This window comes from Narcine bancroftii, chromosome 1 (genome assembly GCF_036971445.1).
Source record: "Narcine bancroftii isolate sNarBan1 chromosome 1, sNarBan1.hap1, whole genome shotgun sequence".
In the NCBI taxonomy this organism is placed as follows: domain Eukaryota; kingdom Metazoa; phylum Chordata; class Chondrichthyes; order Torpediniformes; family Narcinidae; genus Narcine; species Narcine bancroftii.
In genome coordinates this window covers 491,074,093-491,091,271 of record NC_091469.1, presented here as the reverse complement: position 1 = coordinate 491,091,271, position 17,179 = coordinate 491,074,093, and the positions used below count along the sequence as shown (strand labels likewise).

The 17,179-nt window shown below is 47.3% G+C and overlaps 1 protein-coding gene across 2 annotated transcripts in view; it reads left to right on the top strand.

Annotated features, from left to right (window-relative positions):
- shrprbck1r (sharpin and rbck1 related) overlaps positions 1-17,179 on the top strand; it is a 95,033-nt gene that overhangs the window by 44,692 nt on the left and 33,162 nt on the right. The window contains exons 7-9 of one of the 2 annotated variants that reach the window (XM_069915133.1): positions 109-165; positions 3,931-4,058; positions 7,830-7,979. In XM_069915133.1, coding sequence (XP_069771234.1) covers positions 109-165; positions 3,931-4,058; positions 7,830-7,979 — 335 coding nt within the window. The remainder of the gene's footprint in view (positions 1-108; positions 166-3,930; positions 4,059-7,829; positions 7,980-17,179) is intronic. The other variant, XM_069915134.1, reaches the window with a different exon arrangement.

Sequence of the window (17,179 nt, the reverse complement as noted above, 5' to 3'; positions counted from 1 at the left end):
GAGATAGAGTCACAGCTGCAGAAAAGGTGGACGACATGGAGGGATTGTCTCTGTGGGAGGAGGTTAGGAACAAAAAGGGGACAATAACTCTACTGAGTATTTTTATAGGCCGCCTGATACCAGCAGGGATATCGAGGAGAAGATGGAGAAACAAATCCTGGGAAGGTGTAGTAATAACAGAGTTGTTGCGATGGGAAGATTTTAATTTCCCAAATATCGATTGGCATCTCCCAAGAGCAAGGGGTTTAATTGGGGTGGGGTTCGTTAGGTATGGTCAGAAGGTTTCTTGACCCAATATGTAGATAAGCCTACAAGAGGAGAATCTGTACTTGATTTGGTTTTGGAAAATGAACCTGGGCAGGTGTCAGATCTCTCAGTGGGAGAGCAGTTAGGAGACAGTGATCATAATTTTATCTCCTTTACAATAGCATTGGAGAGAGAGGAACAGACAAATTAGAAAAGCATTTAATTGGAGTAAGGGGAATTATGAGGCTATCAGGCAGGAAATTGGAAGCTGAAATTGAGAATGGATGTTCTCAGGGAAAAGTACAGAAGAAATGTGGAGTTCTGCATAGGCCCGTTCCAATGAATCAGGGAAGTTGTGATAGGGTACAGGAACCGTGGTGTACAAAGGCTGAAATAAATCTAGTCAAGAAGGAAAGAAAAGCTGACAGAAGGTTCTGAGAGCTGGATAATGTTAGAGATAGAGAAGATTGTAAGACCAACAGGAAGGAGCTTTAAAAAGGAAATTAGGAGAGCCAGAAGGGGCCACGAGATAGCGTTGGTGGGTAGGATTAAGGAAAACCCCAAGGCATTCTACAAGTGAAGAGCGAGAGGATGAGACGTGAAAGAATAGAACCTGTCAAATGGGAAAGTGTTTATGGAACCAGTGGGAATCACAGAGGTTTCTTAATGAATACTTAAGTGTTCACTGTGGAAAAGGATCTTGGTGATGGTCGTGATGACCTGCAGCGGACTGAAACGCTTGAGCATGTAGATATTAAGAGAGAGGATGAGCTGGAGCTTTTGGAAAGCATCGTTGGACCAGATGAGATGTACCCCAGGCCACTGTGGGAGGCGAGGGAGGAGATTGTTGAACCTCTGGCGATGATCTTTGAATCATCATTGTGGACGGGGGAGATTCCGGAGGATTGGAGGGTTGTGGATGCTGTTCCTTTATTCAAGAAAGGAAATTATAGACGAGTGAGTCTTACTTCAGTGGTTGGTCAGTTGATGGAGAAGATCTGAGAGGCAGGATTTATGAACATTTGGAGAGGTTTAATAGATTGGGAATAGTCAGCATGGCTTTGTCAAGGGCAGGTTGTGCCTGATGAACCTGATTGAATGTTTTGAGGATGTGACTAAACACATTGATGAAGGAAGAGCAGGAGATGTCATGTAGATGGATTTCAGCAAGGCTTTTGATAAAGTTCCCCATTGCAAGGCTTATTGAAAAAGTAAGGAAGTAGGGGAGTCCAAGGGGACATTGGTTTGTGGATCCAGAACCGGCCTCTCCACAGAAGGCAGAAAGAGGTTGTAGACAGGTCATATTCTGCATGGAGGTTGGTGCCCAGTGGTGGTCCTCAGGGACCTGTTCTGGGACCCTTATTCTTAGTGATTTTTATATATGTCCTGAAAGAGGAAGTGGAGGGTTGGGTTAGTAAATTTGCTGATGAGATGAAGGTTGGGGTTGCTGTGGATAGGGTGGAGGGCTGTCAGAGGTTACAGCAGGACATTGATAGGATGCAAAACTGGGCTGAGAAATGGCAGATGGAGTTCAACCCAGATAAGTGTCAAGTGATTCATTTTGGTTTGTCAAATATGACAGCAGAATATGGTATTAATGGTAAGACTATTGACCGTGTGGAGCGTCAGAGGGATCTTGGGGTCCGAGGCCGTAGGAAGTTCAAAATAGCTGCACAGGTTGATTCTGTGGTTAAGAAGGCATTTGGTGTATTGACCTTCATTAATTGTGGACTTGAATTTAAGAGCCGAGAGGTCACCTTGCAGCTACATAGGACCCTGGTCAGACTCCACTTGGAGAACTGTGCTCAGTTCTGGTCGCCTCACTACCAGAAGGATGTGGAAGCCATAGAGATGGTGCAGAGGAGATTCACAAGGACTGCCTGGATTAGGGAGCAGGCCTTATGAAAACGGGTTGAGTGTACTCGGTCTTTTCTCCTTGGAGCGATGGAGGAAGAGAGGATAGAGGTGTACAAAATGATGAGAGGCATTGATTGTGTGGATAGTCGGAGGCTTTTTCCCAGGGCTGAAATGGTTGCCACAAGAGGACACGGGTTTAAGGTGCTGGGGAGTAGGTACAGAGATGTCAGGGTACGTTTTTTTATATGGAGAGAGGTTGTCGGTAACGGTGGAGTAGGTGGGGTCCTTTAAGATATTTTTGGATCGGTACATGGAGCTTGGAAAAATAGAGGGCTATGGGTAAGCTTGGTAATTTCTATGGTAGGGACCTGTTCGACACAACTTTGTGGGCCCAAGGGCCTGTATTGTGCTGTAGGTTTTCTATGTTCTATACGTTGGAGCTGAACTTGGCTGCATAGTCATGGGTGTACAGGGAGTAGGCAGAGAAATGAACGTACAGCCTTGGGGTGCCAGAGTTGATGGTCAGCGAGGAGTGGGCGAGATTGCTAATCACCACTGACTGGGGTAACAGCACTGAAACACAGGTCTCACAGCATCGAGAGGAGGTAGAGATAGGTTACCGACGTTTTGGGCCTGAGCCCTCCTTCAAGGTATGAGTAAAAGGCAGGCCTGAATTAAGGAAAAAAAGGGCATGGGGAAGAACACAGGGCAACAGACAAAAGATGTTAACTGGATATGGATAGGACAGGAGGGAGGAAAGGTGAGAATTGATGGGGCGGGGGGTTTGGCTCTGTGAATGTAGAGCTGGGGGAAAGGAGACAGTGGGAAGCGAAGGAGACGGAACCGATGAACAAAGAACACCTCAGCACAGTACAGGCCCTTCGGCCCTCGATGTTGTGCCAACCCATATATTCCTTAAAAAAGATACTAAACCCACCCTACCTCATAACCCTCTATTTTTCTTCCATCCGTGTGTCTGTCTAAGTCTCTTTAAATGCCCCTAATGTCCCAGCTTCCACCACCATCCCTGGCAAGGCATTGCAGGCTCCCACAACTCTGCATATTTAAAAAAATGCTTACCGCCCCCCAACGTCGCCCCTAAATTTTCCCTCCCTTCACTTTGTACACACGTCCTCTGTCATTTGCTGATCCTGCCCTGGGAAACAGGGGCTGACTGTCCACCCTATCTATGCCTCTCATAATCTTATAGACGTCTATTAAGTCTCCTCTCATCCTTCTACACTTCAAAGAGAAAAGTCCCAGCTCTGTTAACCTTGCCTCAGTAGACTTGCCTCATTAGGCAACATCCTAATAAATCTCTTCTGCACCTTCTCCATAGCTTCCACATCCTTCCTATAATGAAGTGACCAGACTGAACACAAGTATGGTCTCACCAGAGATTTGTAGAGATGCAATATGACCTCTCAGCTCTTGACCTCAGTCCCCTATTAATGAAGCCCAGTGTTCCATAGACCTTCTTAACTACCCTATCAACCAGTGTGGTGACCTTGAGGGCTGTATGGATTTGGACCCCAAGGTTCCTCTGTACTGTTAACTGACTGACCATTAACCTTCGGGTTTGTCATTCCAAAATGCATCACCTAACACTTAGCCAGATTAAACTCCATCTGCCACTTTTCCACCCAATTCTGCATCCTGTTCATAACCGTATGTAACCTACGACAACCTTTAGCACCCTCCACAACTCTTCCTACTGTCGTACCTGATGCACACAATTCCTTCACCGCCTGACTTTGCGGGTGTTTGGTTGGGGTGGGGTGACAGAATCAGTAACAGTCCAAATAAAGTCTGTTTGTGTGTCTGCAGGTGGAGTGCCTCTGACCAACAGGGAGGGAAGACCAGACATCAGTAACAGTGTCCAGGGCCTCAACCTGGAGATGACATCACATCAGCCTCTTGTGCAGCAAACCTCTCCCAGATCGCAACCCGTGCAGGTACTTCACTAATCAGGCAACGTCCTGGCCTTGTGTTGGTAGCAAAGATGGTGTAGAGGGTTGTTACATACTGAACCAGCAGCAATGGGAATACACCACAACAATGATATTTTCAAAAACAATAATAACATAACAGTTCTTACTCAACTCTAACATAACATACTATGCATAAATATGTGTGTGTGTGTGTGTGTGTTAAAACACAAACCATTACAGTTTAAGCTTGATTCTGAACAGATGATTTTAAAGTTTAATCTCAGAAAACTTTTGTGTTGAAATTCTAAAACAATTATGGAGTAAGCGTGAGGCATCAGACTTCTCTAAAACTCATTAATTTCTTGTAGAGTTGTTTTCTTGGAAATTGTTTCTTCATACGAATGATTTTCCACAAATTTCCTCTTTTGCATGGAGTTTTCGGCATCTGTGTTCCGCTCGATGAATTTGTCCTCTTTTTCAAAGAGACAGAGAAGTGGCTATTTCTTCCTCGATAATTTCACAAACCCAGGCAAGGGCTACATGAAGTAACCATTTAAAAATAATTATGTTTCAAATGCAAGATTACTTTTGCTTTCTTGATCAAAAGTGACCCTTTCTATGGACAGAATGAGGTCTTCCTCCTTCAATAGCCATTTATTCTTTGTTCTCCTTTGGCCAGGAGTAACATGTAACAGTACCTTTTCTGGCTACTGTATCTTCAATCCTGTCTTCCCCACAGGAAGATCAACTCCATCTGGTTTCAAAATGCCTCTGGATTAGTAATATGTTTCTCCGAAATGTCTCGCCACATGACACGTGACATAATTTCTGTCTTTGAAGTTCATAATGCCTTCTTCAAAAGTGTGAATCATGAGCCAATGGACTCCAGCCTGTCTGTGCAGGTCATATAAGCAAAAACTTGCTTATTTGAACAGATAATCAACACGCTGTTGTCTTAATTTCAATTCTAAAAACAAAGCTAATCTTATTTGACCAGCGGTCCTTCTTGAGTACTTCGGTGTTATGGCTGTTGACATAGGTTCCACTGAACAATGGATTTATAGACAAACGGTCTCCGAGATCTGCTATGTTCCATTTCAAAGGATTCTCTGATATAATTGTAAAATGTAAATGTATGTGTATGTCCATCCAACTCACTTATTCCCTTACTAAGAAATATAATCTAGAATTTTATATACCTAAACATTAATATTGCCACAAATCCATCTCAAGGACACCCGGGAGGGAGCAGAGAGGTCATAACTGTTCAGAAACACAAGGTCCATCCTCTACCTCTCTTTCCTTGACTGTTTTTGATTGATTGAATATTTTTTGCCATGTATACCAAGATAGTGGGGAAAATGTTCTGTGTGCTATCCAGGCAGGTCAACCTATCCTTGAGCACAACAGAAGTGCAATAATAAAATAAAGTTTAGAGTACAGCGTTGTATAGAAAATATTTGGTTAAAATTGTTTTACTAATGGGATGGGGACTGTTCAAGAGTATGTTAAGAACAGGGAAAAAAACTGTCCTTGAATCTGGAGGTTTGTGTTTTCAAACTCCTGCATCTTCTGCCAGACAGGAGGGAGGAAGAGAGTGTGACTGGGTGGGATGGGTCCTTTAATACATTGGCTGATGTCCTGAGGCAGTGGGAGGGGTAGACGGAGTCGATGGAGGGGAGGCTGGTTTACGATGTAAAGTGTACCTGTTAGTAAAAACACACAGAAATGCTGGAGGAAATCAGCTAGTCTCGCAGCGTCCATAGGTGGTAAAGATAAATGACCGACTTTCCAAGTCTGAGCCCTTTCTCAAAGGTATGAGTTTAAAAAAAAACAGACAGGCGCCTGAATTAAAAGGCTTGGGGAGAGGGAGGAAAGGGCAGGGGGAGGTGCTCAGGCCCATGGCCCACAGGCAAAAGGTGTTTAAAGGGTATGGGTAGGACAGGTGAAAGAGGAAAGGGGAAAATTGATTTGGGTGGGTGAGTTTGGCTCTGTAAATGCAGAGCTGGAGAAAAGGAGGCAAGAGGGATAGATGGGGTGGGGGCGTGGTCTTACGGAAACCGGAGAAGTCGATGTTAATGCCATCCAGTTGGAAGTGGTGGTTTCAGTCTGGCAGTGCATTGGACCACGACAGACATGTCAGAAAGGGAATGGGTTGGGAAATTAAAATGGTTGGCCATTGGGAGATCCACGCTATTGCAGTGGACGGAGCCGAGATGCTCAATGAAGCAATGTCCCAGTCTGCGGCCAGTCTCTCCAATGTATAGGAGACCACAGCAGAAGCACCGGATGCAGTAGACGACCCCTGCAGATTCACAAGTGTTGCTTCACTTGGAACGAATGTTTGGGGCCCCGAATGGTGGTGAGGGAGGAGGTGTGGGTGCAAGTGGAGCATCTCCTGTGGTCACAGGGATAGGTACCAATGGGGTAATTGATAGGTATGGAGGAGTACATGAGGAAGTCATGGAGGGAGCAGTCCCTGCAGAAGGCAGAGAGGAAGGGGAGAGGGGAAATATGTGTCTGGTGGCTGAAATGGCGGAGGGGGATGTGTTGGATGTGGAGGCTGGTGGGGTGGTAGGTGAGGACGAGGAATCTTGCTCCTCATTGAACATGGGGGTGGAGGGGGCCAGGATAGGCGAGTGAGGGCCGAGTTAATGGTGGTGGAGGGATAGCCACGTTGTTTGAAGAAGGAGGACATCTGATGATCTGGCATGGATGTCCTCTTCTTGGGTACAGATGTGATGGAAATGGAAGAGGTGTCATCGAGGTCGCTGTGGGAGTTGATGGGTTTGTAGAAGATGACTATCAAGAGTTTGTCTCCCAAGATGGAGATGGAGAGCTCGAGGAAAGGGGAGAGTTGCTGAGTTGCTAAGAGATGGACCGAGTGAATTTGAGGTCGGGTTGGACAGGTATCATGTCAACTGCTCTGGTCTCCCTGCCTTAGATCTGTTTATTTTGAGCAGACTGTGAGCAGTTGGATAGATCCAGTGGGTCAGAGGGCGCCCATGGAGAGGGCGCCCATGGAGAGAAATGGTCAGCAAACGTTTCCGCCCGCCCTGAAACATTGGCCATTTCTACCCCTGCCTGCTGTCTGACTGACAGGCCCTTTGGCCTTTCTAGTCCGCGCTGAACTATTATTCTGCCTTGTCCCACTGACCGGCACCCAGTCCATGTCCCTCCATATCCCTCCCATTCATGTACCTGCCCAAATTCTTCTTAAATGCGGGCTTGGCTTTGACTCTGCTCAAAGTTTACTGGCCCCCTTCCTTACGAAGCAGTCAAGATTGGGCTTCTTCTGAACCTCTACCAACTGCATAAAAAAAACATTAAAACTATTTATCTTACATGAGGTGAAACGAAAACAAGGTTTTTACTTAAATGTGCTGGGCTTGGCACAGACTAGAAGGGCTGAAGGGACTTGTTTCTGTGGCTGTAATGTTCTATGATTCTGTGGCCCCTGGAGGTGGGGGGGGGGGGGGGGGTGAGTCATAGGACCTCTGTTGAGAGTGGCTGCTCAAGCCTGAAACGTTGGTTATGTATCTTTATCTTTGTTGTATCAAGGACACCATTTTTTATGTTTGATTTTCACCAGCCTCGTGTTTAGATGGGTCCCCTCTGGATAGCATATACATGATGGGCTGAAGGGCCTGTTTCCATGCTCTATGATTCCAGGACCGATTGAACGCGGGTCAAACAGCCTACACCTTCTTCAACTTGTGTTCTGATGTAACGGGATTCTCTCCGCGCCCTTTGCCTGCAGAATGAAGACGTGTGTTTTCTTTTTGTGTCTGACAGCAAGGCTGGGCTTGTGTGCAATGTACCTACATAAACAAGGCCACCCGGCCAGGGTGCGAGATGTGCAGCAGCCCCCGGCCATACCCACTCAACGATGAGGAGCTGTGTCGCATCCTGCAGGAGAAGGAAGAGTTCCTGAGATCTCAACAGGTACAGTGAGGCCATGCATTACCGAGCCATGCTGGCTGGCATTGACTGTTCGTTTGTTTTCAACGTGGCCGTTACATACCATGAATGGGGTGTGATTTAGAACAGGACATTACAGCACAGAACAGGCCATTCAGCCCTCAATGTGCTGACCTCTTTATTCCTACCGAAAAAAAATACTAAACCCTCCTTACCCTGTAACCCTCCATTTTTCTTCCATCCATGATCCTGACTAAGAGACACTTAAATGCCCCTAATGTTCCAGCCTCCACCAAGACATTCCAGGCATCCACAACTCTCTGTGTGTTTAAAAAAAATGTACCGCTGATGTCTCCCCTAAACTTCCCTCCCTTCACTGTGTACACGTCCTCTGGTGTTTGCTGTTCCTGCCCTGGGAAACAGGCGCTGGCTGTCTACCCTCACATAATCTTGTAGACCTCTGTAAGTCTCCTCTCATCCTTCTATGCTCTAAAGAGAAAGGTCCCAGCTCTACCAACCTTGCGTCATAAGACTTGTTTCCCAATCAAGGCAACATCCTGGTAAATCTCCTCTACACCCTCTCCTCAGCTTCCACATCCTTCCTGTAATGAGATGACCAGAAATGAACACAATACTCTATAAGTGTGGTTTCACCAGAGATTTACAGAGTTGTAGCATGACCTCTCAACTCCTGAATTCAATCCCCCTATTAATGAAGCCCAACATCCCATAGGCCTTCTTAACTATCCTACCAACCTGTGTGGTGACCTTGAGGAATGGATGGATTTGAGCCCAAAGGTCCCTCTGTTTATCCACACTCTTCAGGAACCGACCATTAAACCTGTACTCAGCCTTCTGGTTTGTCCTTCCAAAATGCATCACCTCACACTTATCCGGCTTGAACTCCATCTGCGAATTTTTCTACCCAACTCTGCATCCTGTCTATATCCTCCTGTAACCTTCGACAAACTTCAGCTCCATCCACAACTCCTCCAACCTTTGTGTCATCCACAAACTTACTGACCCATCCATCCACCTCTTCATCCAGGTCATTTATAAAAATTTCAAAGAGCAGGGGTCCCAGTACAGAATGCTGCGGACCTCCAGCATTCAATGCAGCTGAGAAACCTCCCATGCTGTTTATATATAAAATGACAGCCCCTTGGGAATAAGATGCAGTCTGAAATCTAATAAAGATGGTTGGGCAGGGGGTAAGGACGTCTTCGTTTCCAACAGGATCGAGAGCAGTTGGGAAGGTGGGCCAAGGGGTGGCAAATGGAATCTAACTCTGACAAGTGTGAGGTGTTGAACCTTGGGAAGTCAAACATAGGCAGGACTTGCACAGTGAACGTTGGGACCTGGAGAGTGTTGTAGAACTGAGAGGGTCTCAGATGGACATAAGGCCAAACGCAGGCAAATGGGACTAGCCTGGAACGTGAACTTGGTTGGCAAGAGGCTTCCTCCACGCCACTTGACTCGACTGTTAGACAGTTATGTACAGATGAGTTTGATGCCAAAGGCTCAGTAGGAGGTGAATGAACATAAGGTACAGGAGAAGAATTAGGCCATTTGGCCCATCATTCCATCATAAGTTGAATCATTCTCCCACTCAGCCCCGCTCCCCGGCTTTCTCCCCATAACCTTTGATACCCTGACTATTCCGGTACCTGTCAATCTCTGCCTCAAATACATCCAACAACCTGGCCTCTACAGCTGCTGTGGCAGCAAATTCCACTGATTCCACCACCCGCCCCCACTGGCTAAAGAAATCCCTCCGCACCTATGCTTTATGGGGTGACACGGTTAGTGCATTGCGGTTAGAGCGCAGCAATCAGCACCGGGGTTCTAATCCAGTGCTGTCTGAAAGGAGTTTGTACGTTCTCCCTATGTCTGTGTCGGTTTCCTCCAGATGCTTTGGCACAGATTCCACCCCCCGCCCCCACCGGCTAAAGAAATCCCTTCGCATCTATGCTTTATGGGGTGACACGGTTAGTGCATTGCTGTTAGAGCGCAGCAATCAGGACCGGGGTTCGAATCCGGCGCTGTCTGTAAGGAGTTTGTACGTTCTCCCTATGTCTGTGTCGGTTTCCTCCAGATGCTCTGGTTTCCCCCCTCACTATCTGAAACGTGTGGGGATTGTAGGTCAATTGGGTGTAATTGCACAGGCTCATGGTCCGAAAGGGCCTGTTAACATGCTGTAGGTCTAAAATTAAATGTATGACCTTCAATCCTGAAGTTGTGCCCTCTTGTGCTGGTTTCCCCTACCATGGGAAACAACTTTGCCAGGTGGGGAGGGGAAGTTCCCTGCAGCAAGTTAATAGAACCATGGAATCGTAGAACCACAGAACAACTGCAGCACAGAAACAGGCCCTTCTAGTCTGTGCCAAACTATTTTTATGCCTGGTCCCACTGACCTGCACCCAGTCCGTACCCCTCCCATCTGAGCCTGCATTCAACCACCTTGGCTGGAAGCTCGTTCCACACCCCCACCACTGAGTGGAAATCAGGCTATTGGGATGGATAAGGTGAATAATTGACTGAGTCCAGTAGTGTGGGATCCAGGAGGTGGCAGAGTTGGAATGGAGAGTGGGCGCCTGAAAGGGGAGGAGTAGAAGTGCTGCGCTGTTGAAGTTCGCCTCAGTGATAGGAACCTGGCTTGCATGGGACGGCTGAAATTCCTTTCTCCTAGCTCTGTTTATTTGACATGGTGAAAGAAGCAGGGTGGGTAGTTCATACCAGAAGGCTCTCTACCGACAGTGTTGCGATGGTGGGGACACGAAGGGCCACGGACACTTCAATTGTAGTAAAACTTCACACAGAAATGCTGGAGGAGCTCAGCTGGTCTTGCAGCGTCCATGGGAAGCAAAGATATATATTAGCGATGTTTCATGCCTGAGTCCTTCAAGGTATGAATAAACAGCAGGCAGGTGTCAGAATAAAAAGGCTGGGGGGAGAAGGGAAGAACGGGGAAAGTTGGTTCCCTTATTGACAAATACACTACATTTAGAATTTAACATATATGAAATTCTTTACCTTTTGTCCACCGTAAAGCAGAGAGTCGCCACTTTGTCCAGCGCCCCTCACAGAAACCTACAGCCCCTGTTCCTAGATGGTCTCCCCTCCAAGCACTGACCAGGCCTGAGCCTGCTTAGCTTCCGAGATCAGACAATCGCAGGCTTATTCAGTATTGGGTAGGGAGAGGAGCACAGGCCTCCCTCTTTCTTTCTCTCCTTCCCACTGCCTCCCTCTCTCTGTGTCTCCTTTCACAGAGCCAAAATCAATTCTCACCTTTCCACTTATCATGTCCAATAAACACCTTTTGTTGGCTGGACTCCTCCCCCAGCCAGCCTTGTCTTTATTCTTCCACCTTCCCGTCCTTTGCTTATACCTTGAACAAGGGCTCAGGCCTGAAACGTCGATTCTATATCTACCTCCTATGGACGCTGCGAGACTGGCTGAGTTCCTCCGGGCATTTCTTTGTGTTTTTATGGTGTCATGATGGTGATCAGGTAATCTGGTTGAGGGCGACCACTGGCCAAGGCAGCAGGGACAACAACCTGACTCTCAGTGACTGACACTCTCGCGCACTTGTTGGTCGGATGATCAGTCCCCGTGAAGCTGTGGCCCCCATAAATGAGAGAATGATCATGAAGTAGAGGATTATTGGATATCAGTGGTAGAGCAGGGTTGATGGGCTGAATGGCCTCTGCTGCTTCCGTTCAATGTTGAACAGTAACATTTGAGTAGTTGTAGTCTACAGAGCTTGCAGCAGATAGAACATAGAACAATACAGCACAGTACAGGCCCTTCGGCCCTCCATGTTGTGCCGACCCATATATTCCTTAAAAAAATACTAAATCCTCCCTAACCCATAACACTCTATTTTTTTCCATCCATCTCCTTGTCTAAGAGCCTCTTAAATGCCCCTAATGTTCCAGCCTCCACCACCATCCCCATCAAGACGTTCCAGGTCCCCACTTCTCTCTGTGTAAAAAAAAAAGTTACCCTTGACGTCTCCCCTAAACTTCCCTCCCTTCACTGTGCACACGTCCTCTGGTGTTTGCTGATCCTGCCCTGGGAAACAGGTGCTGGCATCCACCCTATCTATGCCTCTCATAATCTTGTAGACGTCTATTAAGTCTCCTCTCATTCTTCTAAGCTCCAAAGAGAAAAGTCCCAGCTCTGCTAACCTTGCCCTATAAGTCTTGTTTCCCAATCCAGGTAACATCCTGGTAAATCTTATCTGCTCCCTCTCCACAGCTTCCACATCCTTCCTATTATAAGGTAACCCGAACTGAACACAATACTCCAAATGTGGTCTCACCAGAGATTTGTGGAGTTGTAATGTGACCTCTTGACTCCTGAACTCAATCCCACTCTTAATGAAGCCCAGCGTCCTGTAGGCCTTCTTAACTATCCTATTAACCTATCCGGCAACCTTGAGGGATGTGTAGATTTGAACCCCAAGGTCCCTCTATTCATCCACACTCTTAAGTAACCAACCATTAAACCTGTACTTCTGGTTTGTCCTTCCAAAATACATCATATCACATTTATCCAGATTGAACTCCATTTGCCACTTTTCTGCCCAACTCTTCATCCTGTCTATATCCTCTTGTAACCTTTGACAACCTTCAGCTCCATTCATAACTCCTTCAACCTTCGTATCATCCGCAAACTTACTGACCCATCCTTCCGCCTTTTCATCCAGGTCATTTATAAAAATCATAAAGAGCAGGGGTCCCAGAACAGATCCCTGCGGCCCCTCCACTAATCACCGCCCTCCTGGCAGAATACTTTCCTTCCACAGCTACTCTCTGCTTTCTTCCTACAACCCAATTTTTTTTTACACACGGCCAAGGTTCCACTGATCCCTGCCTCATGACCTTCTGGATGAGTGTCTCCTGGTGACCTTGTCAAATGCCTTGCTAAAATCCATTTCAACCACATCTACCCCCGAACCTCATCAAGTTCTTTAGTTACCTCCTCAAAAAACTCAATTAGACTCATGAGCCACGACCTTCCCTTCACAAAGCCATGCTGACTATCCTTGAGTAGGCTGGACTTTTCCAAATGCTCATCAATCCTTTCCTTAAGAATCCTCCCCACTAGTTTACACTCCACTGACGTAAGACTCACTGGTCTATAATTCCCAGGATTCTCCCTATTACCTTTTTTAAACAAAGGGACTACATTTGCCATTCTCCAACCCTCCGGCACCTCCCCTTCGTTTTAAAGGGTTGGGAAGAAACCGGAGTCCCCGGGGAAAACCCCACACAGACACAGGGAGAACGTACAAACTCCTTATGGTCAGCATGGGACTCAATCTAGGTCACTCATACTGTAATAACACTACAATAACCCTGCTGCCCCATGAATGTCACAATGAATCTCTGTCACAGCAGACACGAGGGGCCCAATGGCCTCCTCCCCAGTGTTTGTGATGAATGAATGGTGACCACAGTATTTCAACCCATCCAGTGTCACCGCCATCTTCAGCTGGTGGGCCCAAGGCGAGGGGCCTCCATTGCCCCCCCAGATGAAGCGAGGGGCCTCCATTCTCCCCGGGCCCGAGGCGAGGGGCCTCCAGCCCCTTTCATCTTTGCCACTCTTGGGTGAGCTGATTCATCCTTTCTCCTCTTGTTTTTCTTTTGGAACCAACAGGAGAGAGGAAGAAGACAAGACTGGCTGCCCGCTTTAGACCAGCTCAGACTGACCCTGGCAGAGACTGACAGGCTGCGGTCGCCTGACTGACCCCGGCCCCACCTCCCCCTCCTTCCCCTCGTTTGTCCGCCGGACTCTGCCGGGAGGCGGGAGGAACGTGCACCGAGAGGCTGGAACCGCCCTGATTTCCCCCCCTTCCCAGGATACTGCTGGCTCTCCAGCCAGCCCCAGGATAGGGTCGGGGAGAGTGGGACGTATCCAGGCTCTATCCCCTGGCGGAGTTGTGGAAGCACCTGGTGAGCAAGCACCTTTTTTTAATCTCAAAGGCGGGTGGAGATTGACCCCGAAAGTAAATTGTAGAATTTAAAATCTTAACCTAAAATGTCTATTTTGTTTCTTTTTACAAACCAAATAAACACAAAACACTCTTTGGATTATAATTGTTGGTGGTTGAATTATTTGGTTATTTGTAACATCTCAGGAAACAGTGAATGGCTTTGTTTTGCATCCTATCCAGGCAAGTCAGCTTGTACATGAGAAGAGCAGGTAGTGCATGAATAGACCAACAGTGCAGGGTGTGGCGTTATAGAGGGTCAAAGAGTGCAGCGGATAGATGCATGTACAGTTAAACGGTGTGGGAAGGGGTTATCGTTTACCACTGAGAGGTCCATTCAAGAATCGGATAACAGCAGTGGGAAAAAAAACTGCCTGGATAAACTCGGGTACCTTCTGCCCAACATTAGAGGGGAGAGGAGAGGGTGGCTGACATGAGTTATGGCCATAAGACACAAGAGCTGAAATAGGTAATTCGGCCCATCGATTCTGCCCCATCATTGATCCATTTTCCTACTCAGCTTCACTGCCCGGCCTTCTCCATGATGAAGGGCTCAAGCACAAATTATAAAGGCCACAGTTTGACCCGCTGGGTTTCTCCAGTGTTGTGTTTGTACTTCAACCACAGTGACTGCAGACTTTCATACTTCTCCCCATAACCTTCGGTTAAAGGATGTTTTAATTTTTAAATGTAGACATACAGCACCACTGTAATAGGCCCTTTTGGCCCATGAGCCCAATTACACCCAATTGGCTTACAATCCCTGTACGTTTTGAAAGGTGGGAAGAAACTGAAGCCCCACCCCCCCGGGGAAAAACCCACACAGACACGGGGAGAACGCACAAACTCCTCACAGACAGCGCGCGATTTGAACCCCAGTCGCTGGCGCAGTAACAGCTTTGCGCTAACTGCTTTGCCAACTGTGCCACCCTGTTTGCTGCTTTCCTGGGGAAGATGGAGGAAAGGGAGGTTTGTGTGGTACTCGGAGTTTCAAACTCTGAAGTTTCAGGTGGTCCAGGGCAGTGCGGTTCCCGTCCCACACTGTGACACACCCTGACAGGATAGTTTCCATGGTACGTTCTGTGTAAGATGGTGAGAGACCTCGTCAGGCTGCTGAGAAAGAGGAGGCATTGATGCCATTTTTGGTGAAAGTATTGACGTAGCTGCTCCAGTCATTTCATTTCAGATTGAAGCCAGTTGTTGGGATTCATAGTTGAGGAAGTGGTTGAGAATTCTGCAATGAACCATGTCCCTTGCTCTTTCCCGACAAACATCAGCATTTTCTCTTCAGGGAGAATCGCATCAATATTTGTGGATCAATTCCTGCTGGGCCTGCTCCTACCATGTTCTCAGTACACAACAAAATGTCCCACCCACCCCTTTCAGTGCCCTCAGGAGTCATTAGAACATTGGGCAGCGGTTACAGCGCCAGGGACCGGGGTTCGAATCCCACGCTGTCTGTAAGGAGTTTCTACATTCTCCCCGTGTCTGCATGGGTTTTCCCCGGGAGATCTGGTTTCCTCCCACCCTTAAAAACAGACCAGGGGTTGTCGGTCAATCGGGTGTAATTGGACGGCACGGGCTCGTGGGCCAAAAGGGCCTGTTACCACGATGTACGTCTACATTAAAATAAATAGAACATTCCAGTGCAATACAGGCCCTTCAGCCCACGATGTTGTGCTGACCTGTAGAAATTTGCTCATAATCTAAACCAGTGGTTCTCAGCCTTTACTTTCCAATCACAGACCACTTTAAGTAATCCCTATGCCATCAGTGCTCTGTGATTAGTAAGGGATTGCTTAAAGTGGGATGTAAGTGGGAAGAAAAAGGTTGAGAACCACTCCTAGACCTCACATCCATAACCCACTTTCCTTGCATCCATTTGCTTGTCTAAGAGTCTTTTAAATGTTAATTGGGGTATTTGTGGGCTAAAAGGGCCTGTCAAAGAGTCTTTTGAATATCCCTATTTTTCCAGCCTCCACCACCATCCCTGGCAAGGCATTCCAGGCACCCATCACTCCCTGTGTAAAAACCTTACCCCTGGCTTCTCCCCTAAACTTCCTTCCCTTCACTGTATACACATCCTCTGGTGTTTGCCCTGGGAAACAGGTGCTGACTGTCCACCCAATCTATGTCTCTCATAATCTTGTAGACCTCGATCAAGTCTCCTCTCATCCTTCTTTGGTCCAAAGAGATAAGTCCCAGCTCTACTAACCTTGTCTCATAAGACTTGTTTCCCAATCCAGGCAATATCCTGGTAAATCTCCTCTGCCCCCTCTCCACAACTTCCACATCCTTCCTATAATGAGGCGACCAGAACTGAACACAATTATTCCAACCTTCTGTTTCGTTAATTCCTCAAGGCATCTCGACGTCGTGAACAGCTTCAAATCTTCCTGCTTTAGGAGCTCAAGCCCAGATGGTCCACCCTCTCCATTATGTAGGTTTTCACTCAGCTGTTAACTTAGAAGTTTATACAATTTCCTGGAACATTTCTAGGGCCTTTTTGACCTTCGGCTGAAGAATGCCAACCTCCCACCTGTCTGGACTGTGTTGGATCCATGTGTTCAGTTTATGTCTGTAAATTAGTTAGAGAGGAGAACTTAAGAAACAGAAGCAGGGGTAAGACAAAAACTGGATAGACCAGGCCGATATCGGCTGGTACTTGCTGGAATTTTGAAGAGTGAGATGTACAAAATTGTGACGGGAGTGGACAGGTTAGATGCAGGAAGAATGTCCCGATGTTGGGGACGTCCACAACAAGGAGGATCATGGTTTGAGGAGAAGGGGGAAATTACTTAGGTTTGAGATGGTAAGGAACTTCTTTACTCCATTGTGAACTTGTGGGACTCCCTGCCACAGAAAGCTCATTGGATTCAGAAGGGAATTGGATGTGGGTCAATGGGCTGAATGGATCAAGGGGGATGGAGGGAAAACAGCTGAGATCACCTGGTCAGCCCTGCAGCGCAGAATTGACACGAGATCAGCCCATTCCAAGATTCATCAAGATCGTGGCCGATTTTCTTCCGCCCTGCACTATCCACACATCGCGGGGTCCCTTCAAAGCCCTGGGACCATGCTCACCACCACAGTGACCACCGTCAACCGTTGGTGTTAGGGATCACCACAGTTGACGATGCCTCTCCCCTCAGTCCAAAATTGCTGACCCCTTATCCTCAAACTATGACTCCTGGTTCTAAACTCCAGCATGGAAAAGATCCTCCTT